Genomic DNA, 20,083 nt, shown 5'->3' with positions numbered 1-20,083 from the left:
AAACCTCTCGCCATGGGAAGACGCGCAAAGAACAAGCAGGGAGATCCCTCACCTTTGGCTGAAGTCAAGGAAAATGCTGGACGACCATCCCAGAAGAAGCTCGGCAAGCGGAAAGCGGACGATGTCGATTCTGCGAACAAACGGCCTGCAAAAAAGGTGAAGGAAGGCGAGGCTAGAACGGACAAGCCCTCGAAGCCCACTGCGGCGAAGGGCAGGGCGACGACCGCTTCCAAGAACGAGGGCAAGGCAAGACCCGTCAAATCCAAGTCGAAGAAGCCTAGTTTCGAGGACGATGCTGAGGGTGCAGGAGGCAGCGAGGGCTGGGAGGACGTCGAGGACGATGGGGACTTACAGCAACATGCGAAGTTAGTGAGCCTCTCGCAAACTCCTCGTCCCTCCGCTTACATGATGTTACGTCTAGGACATTATTCCATGAGGACGATGAAGATGAATTTGTTGGCTTCGAAGGAGACCTGAACGACCTAGATTTGGATGGCGCGGACGAGGAGTGCGTGCACATGTCGACTCTACATCACTTTGTCTCATCATTTCATGCGCATCCTTAGCGATGACCTATTGAGAGGTCCCGCCCAAGAGCTCGACCTCGGCTCGGACGATGAAGAAGAGGATGAGCTCCCCGTAAAGCTCAAGAGCAAAAAGTCAAAACAAGCTGACCGCCCACTCAAGATCATACCGACCATGTCGGACGCGTCTTCAGGCGAGAGTGACGAGGAGGAAGAGGACGAGGACGGCCCCATCACCATGAAGAATATCGAGGCCCGCTCACGTGCTTTGGACGCGAGAGCTGCCCGTGAGGCAGAGCTCGATCTGGAAGAGTTGCAGCAGGCCGAGCTTGCAGGAGAGGAGGACGGGGACGATTTCGCGGACGCGGATATGGACGAGGAAGGTGAGGGCGGGGAGGACAGCGAGGCCTTTGTCCTGCCAACGGCGGAGGAGAGGGAGGAAGAGAAGAAGAGAGGCGGCCCAGACGTGCACACGGTTCAGAGACGAATGCGCGAGTGTGTAAGGGTACTAGGCAACTTCAACAAGCTTGCGGCTAAAGGAAGGTGCGTGAGGACTTATCTCCATGACTTGAAATCCGGATGGTTTCGGCACTGGGTATATTTCAGCGAGGACGTGGTATACAAGAAGTCGTATTCCACGTTCCCGCTTAGACACTCCTCAGACTTTCATTCGCCAAGATGTTGCGTGGGCGTCGCCCCTTCTCTATAGGCTTTGATTCGTGATTCTACACCAGCAAAGGACTAGCATCCCATCCGGCATGCGAACATGTCGAATCCGAGCCAGTGGAAGGCTTGCATAACCTCATGAGATGAATCTCATCGTTACATACATATATTAGGAGCTTGAGTGACGTGTGGTGCTGAACTCCAATTCTCTAGGTCGAGATCGGAGTACGTCCAGCAGCTCATCTCGGACATTGCAAGCTATTACGGCTATAATGACTTCCTCGCCGAGAAATTGTTCCAACTCTTCCCCGTTGCAGAGGTACGTCAACGTCATGTCCTCTTTCTACATCAATTGTTCCGACCTGGTGGATGCTTCTATACGTTACAACGGCCGTGGCCAAGCTTATGATGGTGATGACGACATGTATCGAGGGAAATCTGCATGGTGATCGCATAGTCCTCTGCCGTGAATATCCTGTAGGGGGTGTGGTCTCTTTCCTGACCACCTAGCCTCCGAACACGGTCTGGCATTGGACATATATGGGGCAAGAAGCCAGGGAGGATCATTTGACTTGAGGCTCTCCTTCCTGCGAGATCCAACACTGAATTGCCTCCAGGCAATTGAGTTCTTCGAGGCGAACGAGGTACCCCGACCCGTAACAATCCGGACGAACACCCTCCGGACACGGAGACGCGACCTCGCACAAGCGCTGATCAACCGCGGCGTGAACTTGGAGCCCATCGGCAAATGGACGAACGTTGGCCTGCAGGTGTTCGAGTCGAGCGTACCGATCGGCGCGACGCCCGAGTATCTCGCCGGCCACTACATGCTGCAAGCCGCCTCGTCGTTCCTGCCGGTGATCGCGCTGTCTCCCCAACCTGGCGAGCGCGTGCTGGACATGGCGTCCGCCCCGGGCGGCAAGACGACGCATATGGCGGCGCTCATGCAAAACACGGGCGTCGTTTTCGCCAACGACGCGAACAAGGCGCGCGTGAAGAGTCTGACGGCGAACGTCCACCGGCTGGGCTGCAAGAACGTCGTGGTGTGCTCCTACGACGGCCGTGAGTTCCCGAAGGTCATCGGAGGGTTCGACAGGGTCCTGCTCGATGCCCCTTGCAGCGGGACAGGTGTCATTTCCAAGGACGCGAGCGTCAAGACCAACAAGGTGCGTAATCCCGGCCTGCTTCTCCACGCACGAAGTTTAACCGTTGATTCGTCTTGGTCCCATGGCATTAACGTTCGACCTCAGTCCGAACGTGACTTTGCGCTCCTCTCGCACCTCCAAAAACAGCTCATACTCTGCGCCATCGACAGCGTCGCACCAGACTCCAAGACTGGCGGGTACCTCGTCTACTCGACCTGTTCGGTGACGGTCGATGAGAACGAGGCGGTGGTGGACTACGCGCTCCGAAAACGTCCCAACGTGAAGCTTGTCGACACTGGGCTCGAGTTCGGCCGTCCCGGATACACCAGCTACCGCGGGAAGACGTTCAGCGATAAGCTGAGCCTCACGCGTCGCTTCTATCCCCATGTGCACAACATGGACGGGTTCTACGTCGCAAAGTTCAAAGTCGAGAAGCGCGCCAAGGTTAAGGGCGAGAAGGACGAAGCCGCCGGCGGCACGAAGGGTGTCGATGCTGATGTCGATATGGGTGACGCATCGCCCGCATTCGACGATGCGGAGGACCAGCAGTATATCGAAGGTGAGCTCAGCCTCTATATCTTATGCCCCTTCGCTTCCTGCGCGCACGAGCGTCGAGAGACGACCAGGCAGGGCTTTGTTGTGATGCTCGTCGATCTTGGATACTGACCTCTGTGCGCCTGTTCTTTCTTCTTTCTCAGAGAATAACCGCAAACGTATGAGAGCGAAGGGTCTGAGAGTTCCGCCCCGAACCAAGCCCGCCCCTGTGGCGGCAGGGACAGCTACTGCGGCAGCCTGAGCTCACTGTCCTAGCAGGGCCGGACCGGTCGCCTCATTCCTTCTCGTGCTACATATATCACACCACTTGCCGGACTGCAGTTCCGTGCTGTGGTCCGCTGTACCTACTTACATAGTGCATCACGATAGGGCGCATAGCTGCGGAGTCTGTCTGGAGCTGTATCGTATTGTCGGTGACTTGGTGCCGAGTGGCGTGGTCCGTAAGCCAAATGGGACCGTATGGGTTCCTGCGCTGTTCCGCCGGCATCGGGTCTTGAGACTTGGAGGACGTCCTTCGTTTCGGTCCAGTGGTGCGTTGATACCATCCAAAGCTACTCGTGTCCCAGGAACCCGAGGGGCTAGGGCCTGCCATGCGCAATGGCAAGTGCACTACAGCACCCTCGCCCAGCAGCCTGGAAAGGGCAAGCTACAGCGGCCGGCAATGTCGCGCGAAGCTGCCCAAGGTGATGGGGCCCTCCGTCATCGCGTGGGTACTCGAGCCCATCTTACGAGTCTGCTCTCAAATCCCGGCTGGGCCATGGTATCAGGCTCCGAGACGTGGGATCATCGTCATACTCTGCGTGAATGAGGCTAGCGAGCGTGCACCATGCAGCATGAGCGGGCAGCGTCCAGCCTGAGCATCCGCATCGCGAGCCTCGGCAGGAGGACTGCACATGCCACGCCCGGCGGAGGGGCGGGACGGCCGGGGCAACATCAGACGATCCGGCGTCGCTTATCACGCTCGCGCACGCTGTGTGGCAGCCGAGGTGGCTCGGACGATGGGACAATGCATCAAGATAAGTATTCTTACATCCCGCCGACGGCGCCTAAAGAACATTCGAGTGTTCTGTGCCGTATGGCGGCGTTAAGTGGGCAGAAAACGACCGAATGGCGTGACGGACATGAGTCGCGTGCGGGGGGTAAAGCTGAGGGTCGTATTGATCAAGGGAGCGGCAGAAGCTAGTGATACAAAAAGATACTTTCTGATACAGGATTTCGTGTGAGGGTATGGGGTATCGGGGCGCTATCAATCAAGCCTCGGAGCTCCGGTCCAAGGAACACGTCGAGCAGCGGTCGGTCGACAGCACGAAGGGAGACGAGGGTATGTCCATGTGGCGTGAATTGTCGTCTGCGTGGCACTCAATGCGTCGCAATATTCAAGCAATGGGGCGATTAGTAGGAGGGGTGAGTGTTACTGAAGCCAAGATATCTCTTTTCGTCGTCAGGAGGACTATAGTGAGCGTAGCACAATGAGCGATGAAGCGACACGAGGACATGAACAACGTAGACGTACCCTCGTCTCAGTCCCTTGAAATTCTTGCTACGATGACGTACAACAGCCATTATGAGGACAATGGCAATGAGTATTGTAGCAGTCAAGGTCAACCAGGTCTAATTGCATTTGTTAGTTTCGCAGAACACGAGCACCCAGATGGTCGTCACATACAGCACTTCCTCCGGAGACGTGTAGCGCGCCGTCAGCAGCCTTGTTGATCTTCGAACGTGCGACAGAAACGAACGCGATGTCAAATATGAACGCCAATAGAGTGATGAACAAGGCCAAGCTTGTCACGGCGACGTAGGCCAAGCTCAGGCGTGCATCGCTAACAACACCGAAACCTCTGCCGACACACTCGAGGACGACGGGAATAAGGAAGATGCATAAAGCCAGGAAGACGAGGACGCAGCCTAAACACGAGACGGTCGTGAGCGCGAACCGTCCAGGCGCATATAGTGCGTCCAAAGACATACCAATGACGTGCAAGGCTAATGCAGCGGAGAGCGTTTCCGAGATGGCGTCTGTGAGGTCGTTCACGTGAAGAGCTTTGGCCAGACTTGGGTCGATTTGGTATCCGAGGTGGCGAGGGCTGCACCCTCCAGCACTATCGTGACTGGTGCCTAAGACTCTGAAGGATCACAAGACACTGATGAGCCTAGGTGACGAGCGGAACGGACTACCTGACTTACGAGACGTCCAAGCCAGTGGTACAATAGCCCCAGACCCCGAGACGAACAGAGCCGCTGACGCCAGACTTCAAGAACGAGGCCGAGACGTCAGCTGCGATTCGCAGAAAGTAAATGCTCTTCGGGATGGGTGTAATCGACACAAGCAATAGTAACAGCCAGGCGACAGCGACTAGGACGGGTTGCACCCAGGTAAGTAGACTAAGTCTCAAGGACATCTTGCAGAGCCGAGGTGATGCAGTTGCGAGTGCGCGTGAGGTGGGTTAACGCCGAGCGAAGAACGGTGTGGAGTGAGCCATGGAGGCGAGGGCCGGACGGTATAAGTGCTGGCGAGTGGGTGGAGCGTGGCGGACGCGCGGCGAGAAGCGACAAAAGGTGGGGTTGTTTTGCGTTCAAGTGGGGTGGAAACCATTATGGACAGCTGTTTGTTCCTGAATTCGGATGCGAGGCAAGACTAATGCGAGCACAGAGGAATGGAGAACCTGGAGACTGAGCGCAGGACGGCGGTAGGCGTTGTAGTCGACGAGCGTGCGAGACGAGCGGCAGTAGATGAGTTCAGGAGAGAGCGGCGGCGGGCGGGGAGTCGGGAGGGGAGGCCTTTTACGTGGGAGAGCTCGCGGTGGCAGGCCAAAAGAGGGAGTTACGTAGATTGGGCGGGCATCCGCGCTTCCACATGGAAATCTGCTGATTTGAAACGCTGCTTCCTGCCGAGTCACACAGTCCAGACAGTGCCCTCTTCCGACGCTTACCCGCAACAGAATAGAAGCACTATAAGACCCGAGCTGAGACTGCCAACGCGGGCTCGCGCTCTTCCTGCCGGCTTTCGCTGTGGCTTGGACGGGGGGAGGTGCGCCTTGTGCTCTAGGTTGGGCGCATGGCGGGGACCAGAGTGGGCGGAAGCAGGGCCTGGGTGGGGAGACTGGAGAACGTCGCAGAAGACATGATTCCCGATCGTCGCTAGACCACCGGAACGCGAACTAGACAGCTTCTTTCGGCTCCTGCCCAATCAATTCATTTTTTGTCACCTTGTGAACCGCTTTCCCACCGTCCTCTGTCCCAGTCCGCCCTCTGCCGTCTGAGCCTCCCCAGCGTGGCCCGCAGCTGTACAAAGGAGAGCGTGCCAGAGGAGGCCGGCGAGGACTGTCTTCGTGCGCAGCGGGCTTGGAACGAGCAAGGCCGGCTAAACAGATATCTGTGATCGAGAGATGTAGCAACTCGCAACAATACGGACGCGTGCCCGGGTTTGGAAGCCCTGAACATGAACCCGCCAAATTTAGTTTAGCCTTGTTTGTTCGGACTGTTTAAGGATAAGAAGGGCGCCCTCTTCCAGGCCTATTCTCTCCCTATCTCTCTTTCTCTCTCGTTCCCTCCCCTTCCCTGCAGCAAGCAAGGCCACAGAGCCCTCGCTCTCTTCCCATATACCACTATTGTAAGTCTGTGTCCCTTTGACACCCTCTCTTCACCCAGACGGGCCCAGTGCGCGTCGCGAAACGTCTTGATTGCCTTTGTTCTTCCTTTTTAAGACGCGTCGTCTGACCACGTATCGTTTGTGACTCCAGCTCACGACCCCTAAGTCTTCAATAATGTCCGAGACTGCTGCTCCCGCTGTCCCCGTTGAGGAGACCAAGCCTGTCGAGACCCCCGCCGTCGAGGCCACGCCTGCACCCGAGCCTGCCGCTGAGGTTCCCGCTGCTGTACGTCCACACGATGCTTCCGGCGCTTTCCACTCTGATATCCTTCATAGGAGGCCCCGAAGGAAGAGGCTAAGGAGGAGGTGAGTTGCCGTGTTGCTCGAGTCTGTGCATTGCTCATATCCGTCCAGGCTGCCCCCGCTGCAGAAGCGCCTGCCGCTGAGGCCGCTGCCGAGGCCCCTAAGGGTGACGAGGCTCCTGCTACTGAGGAGGCCAAGCCCGTACGTGTAGTCTTCGGCGAATAGTTCCCTGCCTGTACTGACCGTGGGCTGTTTAGGCCGAGCCCGCTGCCGAGGCTAAGAAGGAGGAGCGTCCCAAGAGCCCCTCTCTCCTCGCCAAGCTCCTTGCCCCCTTCAAGGGGGGTGAGAAGAAGGAGAAGGCCGAGAAGAAGCCTAAGGAAAAGCCCGCCAAGAAGACTGAGAAGAAGGAAGAGGTATACCCCGATCTGGTACTCTCGGTTTCTTGCGATATTGATCTGTTGCTTCAGACTGCTCCTGCGGCCGATGAGGCTCCCAAGGAGCCCGCCGCTGAGGCTGCTGCTGAGGCCCCCAAGACGGAGGAGGCACCCGCTGCTGAGCCCGTGAAGGAGACGTAAGTGTCGAGCTGCGTCTTGTCATGCAAGACAACCTGACCTGCTGATGACAGTGAGACCGCTGCTCCCGCTGAGGCTGAGGCGCCCGCGGAACCCGCAGCGGAGACCGAGGCTCCCAAGGAAGAGAAGGTGGGATTTTGCGCGCTCTACGCACCGTACTGTATGCTCATCCTCGTTACAGAAGGAGGAGAAGGACGAAAAGAAGGAGGCGGAGAAGAGGGCCAAGATCGGTCGCCGCTTGTCCGCCCGCGTCGGTGACTTCTTCAAGCCCAAGTCAAAGGCCGAGCACAGCACCCCTCCCAAGGTCGAGGAGAACCCGCCGAAGATTGAGGAGCCCGCCCCTGTTGCTCCCCTCGAGAACCCTGCTGCCGAGGCCGCTGAGGCTACCCCTGCCCCCGCAGAAGAGCCTAAGGTTGAGGCGCCTCCCGCTGCGCCTGTTGTTGCCGCGGCTGCGTGAGCGTAGCTTGGAAATCTTCTGTCTACCTTATGACCGTGACGAGATTGTGCCATCTTTCTAATGTCCCATCCTCCTGCGTCCCTTATACCTGCCCGTCTCCGTCCGCATCCATGATAGTGGATTCCCATTTCTTTTGCTTTTTCCCTACTAGCTTACGACGCGGATGTGGTTTCTTTTGCTTTGTTGCTCCCCTCACGATTACGCCTCATACCTACGCATCGCCGTCATCCGCTGTGACTCAGCCTAATGTCGACAGGATAGGTGATATCCTCATACCCACTTTCATTATCTCACTGGATCGTGCTCGTGTGTGTGTCTCTGGTTTCGTGTAATCATCATCTGTCTCTTCGCTCTCCGTGGTCACAGCTGTCAGCCAATGATGCGCGACGCCGTTAGATATCTCAACGCAGGCCCCCACTGTCATTTTTCTAATCCATTGATGTCTTCTTTGCCACTTGGTATCCAGTGCTCAACCAGCGTGCATCGGCAGTTTGGCTCGGTACTTTCAGTATGCTCGATGAGAGAGCTGCATCACATGTGATCGGAGTGATCGAGTCACAGCGTGGCCAGACGCGACGCGCCTTTACAGGCAGAGCGCGACCAAGACGCCTTGCAATATCGGCCTCATACACCACCATGCCTCCGAAATCATCGTCTGGGAACGAAAAGGACATCGCAGAGGAAGATGAGGTCCTCCAAGCCGTCATCCTCGCAGACAGCTTCAACAAGCGCTTCAAGCCCTTAACAGTAGGCAAGCCCAGAGTATGTGCCGCGCGCTCTGATCAGAAATCGCTCCTGATTGTTTCTTGTCTCCCTGTAGTGCTTGTTGCCTATATGCAACGCGACCTTGCTGGACTGGACATTCGAGAGTCTCGCCCTGGCGGGTGTGCAAGAGATTTTCGTCATCTGCAGATCGTACGCCGACCAAGTGAAGGCCGCTATCCGGTGCGTTCTTCCGTCCCCCTCGTTGTATGGCCCTCCCATGACATTCTCATCCTCTAACGTCCTTTTGGATCCCCCAATCATTCATGCTCCCCGCTCCCACCACCACCCAGCGACTCAAAATGGTCAAAACCGAGCACGGGGCTGAAGATCGTACCGATCGTGACCGCGAAGGAGACGTTCTCGCCGGGAGACGCGATGCGCGACATCTACACGCACCAAATCATCACGTCGGACTTCGTGCTCGTCACGGGCGACCTCGTCAGCAACGTGCGGATCGACGAGGTCGTGCGCGTGCACAAGGAGCGCAGGCGGACGAACAAGGACGCGATCATGACCATGGTCGTGAAGGAGAGCGGGGCCACACACCGGACGAGGTGCGTGCTTTCTTTGCCTCACGCCAAAACTTTCCTTGCGGAGGAGGGAAGGGAAGATGATTCCGGGCTTGTACTGATGGATGCATGCGCGGGCAGGTCGCGGGGCGAATCCGGGGTGTACGTCCTGGACCCGAACACGCATGAATGCTTGCACTACGAGCCCGTCGTCGGCTACCCTGCCACATCGCGCGTCACTATCCCGCGGGAGATTCTCGCGGAGCACCCGGAGGTGGAGGTTCGGTACGACTTCATCGACTGCTCGATTGACGTCTGCTCGGTCGAGGTCAGGACGCTCGTTTCGCAGCAGGTTTCTCTCTCGGGCGCGCCGCTGACCACTGCGCGTGTAGGTGCCCTCGTTATTCCAGGACAATTTCGATTACGGGGACATCCGGAGAGACTTCGTCTATGGGGTTCTCACGTCCGATCTCCTCATGAAGAGTGTCCATTGCTATGTCGTGAAGGATGGCTACGCCGCCCGTGTTGCCGATACTCGCAGTTACGACGCTGTCAGGTATGTCCCTTCTCTGCAACATTCCTTCCGCGACATGTCCCCATTCCTCCTTGGCTCTTGTTGTGGTTCCAATCGCGCTTCTTGCATTCGTATGGTCCTAACTCTTGCATTCCTATCGCAGCAAAGACATCCTATCACGATGGACGTTCCCGCTCGTTCCCGATGACAACCACCCCGGCGGCCACCAGTACGAGCATCTGCGGGGTAATAAGTACATCGCAAAAGACAATTCCGTCTCTCTCTCACGGTACGTGCCACTTCGTACCAATTTCTGACATCCACTCACCCCAATCTCCGAACTCCGCTCACCGTTCCTGCCATCCATTGCAGAACCTGCAAGATTGGCAACAACACGCTCATCGGCTCACACACGACCATCTCCGCAAACGCTTCCGTCCATGCCTCTGTCATCGGCCAGCGGTGCACGATCGGCCCTGGCGCGATCCTGCGTGACGCGTATATCTTCGATGACACGCACGTCGGCGCGGGCGCCGTCGTGGAAGGCAGCATTGTCGGTGCCCGCGTCACGCTGGGAGACGGCTGCCGCGTGCCGCGAGGATGTCTCATTGCGGACGGCGTCGCGATCGGGGCAAACGCCAAGCTGAGGAAGTTTGAGCGCGTCTCTAAGAAGCGAGAGGCGCGTCCGCAGGCTGCGGGTGACGGGTCCGACGGTGATGACGAAGAGGACTCCGACTCCGAGCTGGAGGAGGTGAAGGCCAGTACGTGAATCTTTGCTGACGTAGTGAATCGTCGTGGTGCTGACTACAGACTTCGCAGACCAAGAGGATGCTGCTCAGATAATAGGCAGGGACTCAAACGCGCTCGTCTGGCCACACCCCTCGCCAGATGATGACGAAGAGCTCGATGAGCGGGAATCTTTCTACAACCAAAGACTCATGCGAATAGGTTTGATATTTTCGCTGTTTGTATCGTTTGGTAACATACAACTGAAACGCCTCGTATAGGTGACACGGCGTCCGACCTCGAGCTCTCCGACGGCGGATCGACGACCTCAGCCTCCGAAACGGAGACGGAGTCCGACTTCTCTGGCATGCACGGCCTCTCGCGCACCTCCTCCGCCACCTCCGCCTCCGGGCCCCTCTCCTCCGCGGTCGACCCCTCCGCGGAGACGTCCGCGATCCACACCCTCTCCTCCGCAGCGGCCGAGACCGAGTTCCGCTCCGAGGTCGCGCAGTCGCTCGAGCGCGCGTTCGCCGAGGGCCACTCGGTCGACAACGCCGCCGTCGAGCTCAAGACGCTCCGCATGGCGTCCAACGTGCCCCTCCGCCGCGTGCGCGAGGCCGTCGTCGGCGCGATCGTCGACCGCGTCCCGCTCGTGCCCGGGGACGCCGCCGCGCAGCGCGCGGAGATCGCGAAGATCGTCCGCCGCTGGGGCCCGCTCGTCGACAAGATCGGGGGCGTCGACCCCGTCGAGACCGTCGAGGTGCTCCAGTACCACTGCGCGGCGGCGGGCCCGCGGCTGCCGCTGTTCGCGCAGGTGCTCGCGCAGCTGTACCAGCAGGACTTGGTCGAGGAGGACGACATCCGCGCGTGGCACGCGTCGCCGGCGGCAAGGGGCGAGGGCGTCAAGCCGGGCTCGGCGCTGCTGGAGGGCCTGAAGAAGTGCTGGGCTATCGGCGCGAAGATGATCGAACAGTTCGAGTCGGAGGAGGAGGAAGAGAGCGAGGAAGAGAGCGAAGAGGAGAGCGCGGACGAGAAGCCCGCGCGCGAGGCCCCTGCGACCAAGCCTCCAGCTAAGGAGGACGAGAGCGAGAGCGAAGAGGAAAGCGACGAAGAATCAGGCTCCGAGGAGAGCGAGGACGCGCCCGCCACCGCGAAGCCTACAGCCCCCAAAGCCGCTGCCGTTTCATCATCGTCATCTCAGACTTCGAAGCCAGCGCAGACAGAGTCAGAAGACTCGGAGACTGATGAAGGGTCGGACGAATTCGTGTCAGGGGAGGAGGAAGTGTCGGCCGAAGCCCCTGCCAAGCCAACCACGCCGGCTGCGACCGTATCGTCAGCGCCGAGTGCCGCTCCAGCGAAAGCCGCCGCAGAGTCGTCGGACGAGAGCGAGGAGGACGAGTGACTGGGTGAGGCACGGACGACGCGGACACATGCGAAGCCAAAAGCTAACAATGTACGAGTAATCAGTTTCATTCGTAGAATGCTTCGAGCACTGCGCTGCCTGTAGCCACTAGCACTTCCTTGATAGCATATTCCAAGAGCAGAACTGAACATGCCACTTCACGAGTCGATGTCCGTAGCTTGAGGCACTCGCTTGACCAAGTTGAGATGATGTTCGATATAGAAGTAGAATTAGGCCCGTCGAAGGGTATCAGTACAATGCGTGAATACAATATCCAGCTGTCCATGGGCCCAGTTCGTTCAATTCATCAAGAGCTCATCAAACGTCGTGGTGCCTGCAGGGGAGCATTGGAGCACCCCCTGACTAATACTTGAGGATGATATAGAGGGCATGGATGATACCAGGGCTGAACAGGGACAGGTCAGTGCGGAACGCGCAGGAATTTGAACAGGCGATGTGGCGTACATGTAACCCAGAATGGTCTGCACGGCGGATTGTGATCAGCATGCGAAAGGCGGAAATGAAGACGATGGGACTGACCAGTAGGATGTTGATCAAGAAGTCGACATTACATCCGCGTTCAAGGAAGACTCCTACTGGTGGGAGGAGGATGGCAAAACTAAAGGGACCGACGTCAGCGGCATGCACGAGAATGCTGTGGTGAGAGATAAACACACAGAATCTATGTGCAACAGTGAGATGTGGATTTGAACGTGGTGGAGAGATGGTGGACGTACCTTGCAGATGTCTGAGCCAGTGAAAGCCATGGTGAGAGAGATAAGATGGGGGAATGTGGACGGGGGCAACGGGCGGTTTATAAAGAGCGGGAGGCATGACGTCAGCGATGTGTGCGTCAGACGCGACGACGACGATGGAGATCCGAGACCCTCCCTGCAGTGCCTGCACTCATTCGACTTCCACGCGGCACCGGGCAGTACACGCCCAGCCCCACTCATCGTACTTGTTCGTCCATGGAGGTGCCTGGAGAAGGTGCGTATGTCATTGCCCCCTGCACCTCCCCCCCCATCCGCAGCCGCAGCGAAGACAAATGTTTTCGAAGGCTGTCGCTTGGCTTATCAAACCTCTATCCAAGTCAACCCGTTACCCAGTGTGCAAGTCGTAGGAGACATCAACGTCGGGGCTCTCGGGCACGTGAACCGCCCGCTGTCCGCTACTCACTGCTCGAGCTCGAGTTCGCCTGTGGCGGCCATGAACCCACCTTTTGATTGTCAATTTCTTGCTAGCTCCAACTGTTCTTTCCAAAGCCCAATTTTTTGGCCATCCATAAGGCAGGGTGAAATCGATGGCCGTCAGGAACGTTGTGAGAGACTTGCCACAGTGGAGATGGACCCACCCAGAGGAGTGTGTTCGGGAAACCAGCGAGGACTCAAAAGACGTGCGAGGTATAGCGTAGATGCATTATCTGACCTCTATGTCTGTAGGAGCAGAAACGACGAGCAAACATATACAGATGACATCTATGGTGAGCATATCCCGCCGTCAATGTGGCATTCGAGTCTTATCTGCCTTGCGCTCGAGCTGGGCATCTTCACACCCTTCCCGCGCTCCCGGTAAGCATGCGGTCGACTATGTTGTACGCGAGGGACGACCGTGCATCACGTGTTGACCGGGTCCGACCCCGAGTCAGACTCGGAGGGTCAAGGGGTACATAGAGTCTTCGACGCTTCAATCTTGACCCGCACACCTCTGGTCAGACGCGACGACGACGATGGAGATCGCGTACGGACCTGAGGCCCTGCACAAATTCGATTTCCACGCGGCACCGGGCAGTGTACGCCCAGCCCCACTCATCGTATTCGTCCACGGAGGTGCCTGGAGAAGGTACGTATGTCATTGCCCCCTGCACCTCCCCCCCTCACCCGCAGCCGCAGCGAAGACAAGTCCCAGCACGCGGACCTTGCACGCAGCCTCGCTCGCCTCTCCGGCTTCCCCGTCGCCGTCCCAAACTACCGCCTCACCACGCCGCGGACCCCCCTCCAGCACCCCGCACACGCCAGCGATGTCCTGCGCTTTCTCCACTTCCTCACCACATGGTCCGGACCCGCCGCAGAGGACCCTCCTCCCACCCGACTCTACCTATTGGGTCACAGCTGCTCTGCCCACATCCTGGCGTCGATACTCCTCACCTCGCCCTTCCCTGAGCTGACGCCTTCTCCAAGCCTTCTCCTGGCGGTCCGCGCCGTCGTCGTCTCGGAGGGAATTTACGACGTCGACGCACTCCTCCGTTCCTTTCCCGCATACAGGGAGTGGTTCATCGCCGACACCTTCGGAGACCACGCTGCGTACCCCGACGTTAACGTAGCCTCCTACCCAGTCCAGCCCGGCGGCGAGCATATACGTTGGCTTGTCCTCCACTCCTCCGGCGACGTGCTGGTCGATCAGCTCCAGAGCGACATAATGTATGCCCACCTCTCCTCGATGGCGATCACGTCGGACGTGCCAGCAACCACCGCCAGTCCGCGTCCGAAGGTCAGCAAGAACTTCGACGAGCTGAGCGAAGACCACAACGAGCTTCTAGCGGGCGTAGTCTATCCTCGCATTGTGGCCGACTTTGTCACCGTGGATGCGGCTGCCCCACTTTGAGGTTCTGGGACAGTTGATTTGACGAGGTGGAGATGAATTTGAATGTACGTCGATCCCTCCATACGTCCAGTCCTCTTGGACGGTTCGTTGATCACCGAGGGCTCGGTTCCGTCGATTGCAGTGCTTGAATCCTTCGCTTCCGGGAAAGCCGTGGGCGCGAGGATAGCATTCGGTACCTGGATCTGGCGGTTACTTAAGTCGAATAGATGGAGCGGAATTGGTCGAGACAGGAAAGATAGACTCCATGAGGTCCCGCTGTATATTACTTCGTGGCCATTGGAATACATTGGATCCTACATAAACACGCTACAAGGCCCGTATCTACCACAAACACCCTTCACTCCATGTTTACGGGCGGTCATCTGCTTTGTCTAGCCTCTCCTCTTCTACAGGGTCGGTTTCTGCTGGAGCAGGAGGCACACCTTCCTGCTCGACCTCCCCGAGCACCTCGTCAAGCACTCCAACAGCCTGCTCGACATCCTCAAAGGTGTTGTAGAGGGGCGCGGGTGCCAGCCGTATAACATCCGGCTTGCGCGAATCACCCACGACGCCCCGAGCCTCCAGACCCTTCAGCACCCGCGGCATGATACCCCGGCCAGTCGGGAGGAACACCAGAGACAGCTGGGCCCCCCGCTCCGCCGGATTCGAAGGGGTGATAATTGACACCCGTAGCTCCTCCTTCTCCTTCTCGAACGCCTGCACCGGCTCCGCATAGAACCTGCTCGCCTTCAGCAGCGCCTCCAAGTACCCCGTGAGCCGCTCCGACCTTGCGCGCAGCCGCTCCATCCCACCCGCGTCCCGGAACACGCGCACGGCGCCGAGCAGCGCCGCCGTCGCGAGCACGGACGGGTTGCTCTGCTGGAAGCCCTGCGCACCGCGGATCGCTTGGAAGCGCGGTGGCATGTCGAAGCGCGTCGCGGGCTCGTGGCCCCACCACCCCGCCTGTGCGACGGGCAGGTCCGCGTGGCGCGCGTGGACGAAGAGCCCGCCAATCGCCCCCGGACCGCCGTTGAGGTACTTATACGTGCACCACACCGCGAAGTCGACGCCCCACGCGTGCAGCGCGAGCGGGACGTTGCCCACCGCGTGCGCGAGGTCCCAGCCGCAGACGCAGCCCTGCGCGCGCGCAGCCGCGGTGATATCTGCGATCGCGAAGTACTGCCCGGTATAGAACTGGACTCCCGGGAGGAGGACGAGCGCGATGGACGGGCCCGCGCGCGCGATGGCGGAGAGGATGTCGGCGGTGCGGAGCGTGTGCTCGCCCGGGCGCGGGGAGAGCTCGATGATCGCGTCCGAGGGGTCGAGGCCGCGCGAGGCGACTTGCGTCGCGAACGCGTACTGCGTGCGGCGTCAGTGCGGTGCGCGAGGGTCGCGTGGACGTGTGGCGTACCTGGTCTGAGGGGAACGCCTTGGCTTCGCAGAGGATTTTGTAGCGGTCCTGAGTGGGCTTGTAGAAGGCGTTGAGCATCAGGTGCAGGTTCGCGGTGAGCGTGCCCATGCAGGCGACTTCGGACTCGCTCGCTCCTGCATGTATGCAGCGATGAGAACACAGAGTCAATCGATGTATGCTGGCGCAAGCCAGCCCGCATACCGGTACGCACCTACGAGGTCCGCAAAGTATGGGTGCACCGTATCCGCGATGTACATCCAGCTCCGGCCGTGTGGATGGTCAAAGTGGCCCTCCACTGCCCTGTGGGCGGACATAAAAAATCGCTACTGTTATTGCTGCTTCTCCTAGGTCCATCGCAGAGGGCGCAAGACAAGCTGAATCCGCACCTCGTTCCCCAGACCTCGAGCTCCTCCTGCACAAGCTTCTTCGCGCGCTTCGGCAGGAGGCCGAGCGAGTTCCCGCACAAGTACGTGCATGGCTGGTCGGCTGCGACCCAGTGCGTGATGTCGGCGCGGAAAGACAGAGGGTGCGTTCATGAGCGGGAAGCGCATGGACATAGATGGCAGCCGCGCTGAGGACGTACCGAGCTCTGCCGAAACGGCGGTCGCGTTCATCTGACGGAACGTGGGGATGACGAACTCATCGCGGAATGCACTCAATGGGTCGTCCGAGGGCGCAAGCTTGAACTGGTCTGCAGGGCTGCCCATGGCGATGAAGAGATCGCGGTCTGTCTCCGTCCACCGCGTGAGATGGGTGGATGACGATATTAGCTGCGAGAGTGCAACTCTACCCGTTGGTCCGATCAAGATTCGTCGCCTGAGCGTGCGTGCTCGACAGAAGTAGCGGATGTAGTCGAGAGTCTCGGGCGCATGGATGCGGGGGTGTATGAGTAATTGCTGCAAGGCTGCGCGCGCCGACACTACGGTATGCACAAGCTTTGGAAGAGAGCAGACCATGCACTCTACCTCGAGTTTACGGTGATGCGCCTGTCGACGTCAACACGTATACATACGGGAGCACAACCACTTTCCACTGCTGAGTGGACAAACCAAGTTGAAAGCGTAGTATTATGAGGGGGCATATGACCGGTGGTATACTAGGTAAGCGTACGCGCTGAATACAATACACGATAGCTTGTCATGTCGTCATCGAAAAGCAAAAGTAGGACTAAGACGAGCAGCATAAAAGAGCCGCCAGCCAACAGGAAGATGTCTCGTGGATAACGATGGTCCAATGGTCCAATTCGTGAATATAGAATAATTAGATGGGAGCAGTCCCGGCGGTAGGACACAGGTCCTGTCGGATTAATAGATACGAGATCATTTCTTGCCAGGACCAACGCCGAAGTAGAGACCGAGGATAAGTGCGAGGACGACGATGACGAAGATGAAGATCCAGAAGCAGATCCAACGCTTGCGGCGGGCAGATCGCGCATGTTTCACGGCCTTTTCCGTTTGTTCCAGGCTATAGGCAAGTGAGTGTTCGGATTATGAACATGGAGAGATGTAGGCATACCCTGCACGTGTGTTCCCTTCCACATCTATGGCTGTGGTTTGTATAGTATCAATGGCTTCGTCTTGTTGAGCGACGAGGACAGACATCTGCAAACGATGCGCGTCGGTTCAGTGGTTCATGGATGTGCCAAACAGATACGTACGTCGTTGAATAGCTGTGCCAGCTCCTCGAGCGTACGCTCAATCTTCTGGATGTCATGATGACGGTCCTGAACTTCGCGGTACACCAGACGTGATTCGCCATATCGTGTTGACGAGGAGAGCTGGTAACGTCTGAGGTCACGCCTGTCTCCTATACGCAAGATTCAACATACCGCTTGCGTGAAAATCTGAGCGCCGGAGCCTTCCGTATCGTTCACAACCGCCGCAACCTCCTCTGGCGTAGCATCGGGTTTGACTACACGTAACATTAGTACTTGTGCAGCGGGCGACGAAGACAGAACGCCCACCAATCTTGAACTGGCGCTCTACACGTTGGCGGTACCTCTGTCGGTAATCCCGCTCGACATTCTGGTAGTTTTGGAGCACCTCCACGAACTTCTGCCGCAGGAGAGAAGTCTAGAGAGACATGATAGCTGGGTAAAACGTTCTCACGTAGTGTCACCAGAGACTTGGCCGCGCACCTGATTCTTGCGGATTGCCTGATCCTGAGGCCGGGTGACAGGGTAGGAAGACAGAGACTGGATCTTCTCCTTCAGGCTGTTGCTCAGTTCGCGAGTCTGTCCGACAAGATCGTCAAGCAAAGCGGTGTTTTGACGGCTCGCGTTGTCGTCCGCGGAGTTGAGGGTACGGGAATGGAGGTCGGCTATCCGTGCAACGTTGCTGCTGAACTGTGCTATACCGTCTTGCACAGCGGTGACCTAGTAGCACACGTATGATCGTCGGTATACGCCTCCGGGCGAAGCCCTATCCATGGAAGGCACGGAATCTGCGAATACGGTGAACGATGCGCGTACCTGATTATAGAAATTTGTCATCGTGTCCGCACTCCCATTGCCATCCGCTTGAAGTGGTGGAGAAGTATAGCCATTGCCGCCTCCGAGGTCCGTCAATTCATGAGCCTGCTGTTGGCCATGCTGTTGCTGAATTACGCAGATACCAGAATGGGTGTCAGCCGAGAGCGCGTGGACGTGTACGCAGCAGAAGAATCGCACTCTGTATGCGGCCAATCTGTCTCGCTGCATCGTGGATAGTTGGGTATCACAAAAAAGAAGGAAACCAAACGAGGAGAGAGAAGATGAAGGGAGAGGGGTGGATTCAGCAGACGTCAGGCATCGAACAGCGGCAATTGCAAGGGTCTGCGCCTGGCTGTGGACGCAGCTCCCCGCCCCGCCACGTGCGCCCTCATTGGCCAGAGGCGCGCATCTATCCCAATTAGGATAACCAGGCGCCAAGATGACCAGTGCTTACTGCCACCGCGCCATTCACCCGCAGCGAGTTATGCTGCGATACCCACCGCCTCTATCGTTCTATTACCCCAAGCTGCGAGCAGAATACGCTCATGAACTGCCGCTTCCACGGATAGTACCCCGACCGGCGTCCAAAGGAATGATGAGTATCCCGGCCGGCGATTATAGGTTAAGCGCTTGATATTGCTTTGTCTACGGTGGTCTGGTAAGCGTATCAGGTTCCCCTCGGAAGCTCATGGCTTAGGAACCGGTACTACCAACTAGAATTCCGACCTGAGTATACCCGTGCGGGTCGAGAATTGGGTAGGTCGGGTACGAATGTGGGTCGGGTCACTCAGATTGACAGATGCCCAGACCCGACATGTGACCATCCTTTACATGCCGAAGAACTACGTAGTACAGTTTCGCCCAGTTCATGCGTTGGTCCCAAGCTTGTGCCGCAACGATAGAAGAGATATGCGTCATTGAAGCCATCCGTCCCTACCACTGACCCACTCCTGTCCGGTCGAACCTGTATAAAAGTCGCATCCCGTTCCAACGAAGTCCTTCATTCGCCGAACAGCGAGCACATTCAAATCTCTAGAACCTACTCACACCTGCAGCATCCCAATGTCCGTCAAGACCGTCAAGCTCGGGGGGACCGCCTCCGGCATAACAGTCGGAAAGGTTGCCGTGAGTGTACCACTGCCCTTCATCTACCGTTGGTCGCAATAATGATCTTCACTCTTGGAACGACAGCACGGCCTCATGACGTTGACGTGCGCCCTCCTCACATGATCGAGTGGCCACCGACTGATGCCCTGTCTATCATAGGAGCCAAGACCCCAATGTGCCAACGGATGAAGAGGCCGCCTTCGCAGCGATCAAGGCGGGTATTGATGTGCTGCCGCCTGGGGTGAAGATGTTTCTCAACAGCGGTGAGTTCTGCCCAGATGTCCCAAGTGCTCCCTCCCTGACTAACTCAAACGTGCATCAGCAAAAAGGTGTAAGGTATGGTCGGGCATGTGCAGGTTCCGCATTACCGGCCAGATTCGCAAGGTATGACCAAGGGATGACGGAATCTGGTAGAGAACCGCGAGGAATCACCGGGCATGGCCAGAGGTGACTGGGCGCCTGGACAATGCTTGTCACTTCTAGCAGAGTGTATGGTCTTCGCGTACCGTACCGCGGTAGAACTCTGGCCGATATTGCACATTCTTGACTAAGTCAATGAACATAGATGACCAATGCTTGGTGCAATTCCTGCCATGGCTGCCCAAGTTCAAACTACGGAACGGTCATTGATCATGTTGGCGAAGACAGCTGGCCAACAAATTACAACACAATCGGAGTTTGTACTTTCGATGATAAATGATAATTTAACACAGACTACTATACATGAAAGATGTCTAGATTACTACTCGCAGAACTCGGCGAGGTTAGGGTTAGTAGCACCG

At 57.7% G+C, this 20,083-nt stretch overlaps 7 protein-coding genes across 7 annotated transcripts in view; 4 read left to right on the top strand and 3 right to left on the bottom strand.

The window, feature by feature from the left end:
- Positions 1–12: 12 nt before the first annotated feature.
- DICSQDRAFT_124073 (NOL1/NOP2/sun family RNA met) lies at positions 13–3,001 on the top strand (the record flags this gene model as incomplete). The annotated part of the gene is made up of 6 exons (XM_007361185.1): positions 13–365; positions 422–508; positions 567–1,067; positions 1,404–1,509; positions 1,808–2,356; positions 2,441–3,001. The coding sequence occupies 6 exons, from the start codon at positions 13–15 to the stop codon at positions 2,999–3,001; spliced, it is 2,157 nt and encodes a 718-aa protein (XP_007361247.1).
- A 1,281-nt stretch (positions 3,002–4,282) lies between these two features.
- Positions 4,283–5,292, bottom strand: DICSQDRAFT_165689 (uncharacterized protein; the record flags this gene model as incomplete). Its single annotated transcript, XM_007361184.1, has 5 exons — positions 4,283–4,340; positions 4,404–4,501; positions 4,557–4,798; positions 4,862–5,016; positions 5,078–5,292. The coding sequence occupies 5 exons, from the start codon at positions 5,290–5,292 to the stop codon at positions 4,283–4,285; spliced, it is 768 nt and encodes a 255-aa protein (XP_007361246.1).
- Positions 5,293–6,657: 1,365 nt separating this feature from the next.
- On the top strand, positions 6,658–7,937 carry DICSQDRAFT_177376 (uncharacterized protein; the record flags this gene model as incomplete). Its single annotated transcript, XM_007361183.1, has 7 exons — positions 6,658–6,768; positions 6,819–6,848; positions 6,897–6,986; positions 7,043–7,198; positions 7,253–7,356; positions 7,411–7,486; positions 7,539–7,937. 7 exons carry the CDS (start codon positions 6,658–6,660, stop codon positions 7,812–7,814), a joined length of 843 nt encoding a protein of 280 aa, XP_007361245.1. The 3' UTR covers positions 7,815–7,937.
- A 512-nt stretch (positions 7,938–8,449) lies between these two features.
- Positions 8,450–12,320, top strand: DICSQDRAFT_132155 (nucleotide-diphospho-sugar transferase; the record flags this gene model as incomplete). Its single annotated transcript, XM_007361182.1, has 11 exons — positions 8,450–8,576; positions 8,635–8,759; positions 8,870–9,133; positions 9,230–9,416; positions 9,481–9,644; positions 9,766–9,891; positions 9,975–10,363; positions 10,422–10,550; positions 10,610–12,136; positions 12,196–12,212; positions 12,271–12,320. Coding segments are annotated over 9 exons (2,632 nt in total), but the record flags the coding sequence as incomplete, so codon positions are not given.
- Positions 12,321–13,440: 1,120 nt separating this feature from the next.
- DICSQDRAFT_77957 (kynureninase) lies at positions 13,441–16,551 on the bottom strand. Its single transcript, XM_007361181.1, has 6 exons — positions 16,308–16,551; positions 16,111–16,210; positions 15,936–16,024; positions 15,725–15,858; positions 13,623–15,672; positions 13,441–13,572 (listed from the first exon to the last, which is right to left on the bottom strand). The coding sequence occupies exons 1-5, from the start codon at positions 16,429–16,431 to the stop codon at positions 14,683–14,685; spliced, it is 1,437 nt and encodes a 478-aa protein (XP_007361243.1). The 5' UTR covers positions 16,432–16,551; the 3' UTR covers positions 13,441–13,572; positions 13,623–14,682.
- Positions 16,552–17,043: 492 nt separating this feature from the next.
- Positions 17,044–18,215, bottom strand: DICSQDRAFT_143338 (t-SNARE; the record flags this gene model as incomplete). Its single annotated transcript, XM_007361180.1, has 7 exons — positions 17,044–17,188; positions 17,240–17,325; positions 17,382–17,501; positions 17,553–17,635; positions 17,688–17,796; positions 17,862–18,098; positions 18,195–18,215. 7 exons carry the CDS (start codon positions 18,213–18,215, stop codon positions 17,044–17,046), a joined length of 801 nt encoding a protein of 266 aa, XP_007361242.1.
- Positions 18,216–19,256: 1,041 nt separating this feature from the next.
- The window catches only part of DICSQDRAFT_48558 (aldo/keto reductase), a gene marked incomplete at both ends in the record, with an annotated part of 12,612 nt that continues 11,785 nt past the window's right edge, over positions 19,257–20,083 (top strand). Inside the window, 3 exons of the mRNA XM_007361179.1 lie at positions 19,257–19,319; positions 19,386–19,405; positions 19,464–19,588. Of these exons, the coding sequence (XP_007361241.1) occupies positions 19,257–19,319; positions 19,386–19,405; positions 19,464–19,588 (208 nt within the window). The remainder of the gene's footprint in view (positions 19,320–19,385; positions 19,406–19,463; positions 19,589–20,083) is intronic.

This window comes from Dichomitus squalens (genome assembly GCF_000275845.1).
Source record: "Dichomitus squalens LYAD-421 SS1 unplaced genomic scaffold DICSQscaffold_2, whole genome shotgun sequence".
Taxonomy (NCBI): Eukaryota; Fungi; Basidiomycota; class Agaricomycetes; order Polyporales; family Polyporaceae; genus Dichomitus; species Dichomitus squalens.
This window is presented reverse-complemented; position numbering and strand designations above follow the sequence as displayed.

What these genes read in the sequence shown, in the direction of transcription:
- DICSQDRAFT_77957 (XM_007361181.1), bottom strand. Translation starts at nt 16,431, where the DNA reads ATGGGCAGCCCTGCAGACCAGTTCAAGCTTGCGCCCTCGGACGACCCA. An exon ending in CGCCGTTTCGGCAGAGCTCG is followed by an intron (nt 16,211 to 16,307) that starts GTACGTCCTCAG and finishes ACTGGGTCGCAG; the next exon opens with CCGACCAGCCATGCACGTAC. An exon ending in CTCGAGGTCTGGGGAACGAG is followed by an intron (nt 16,025 to 16,110) that starts GTGCGGATTCAG and finishes GTCCGCCCACAG; the next exon opens with GGCAGTGGAGGGCCACTTTG.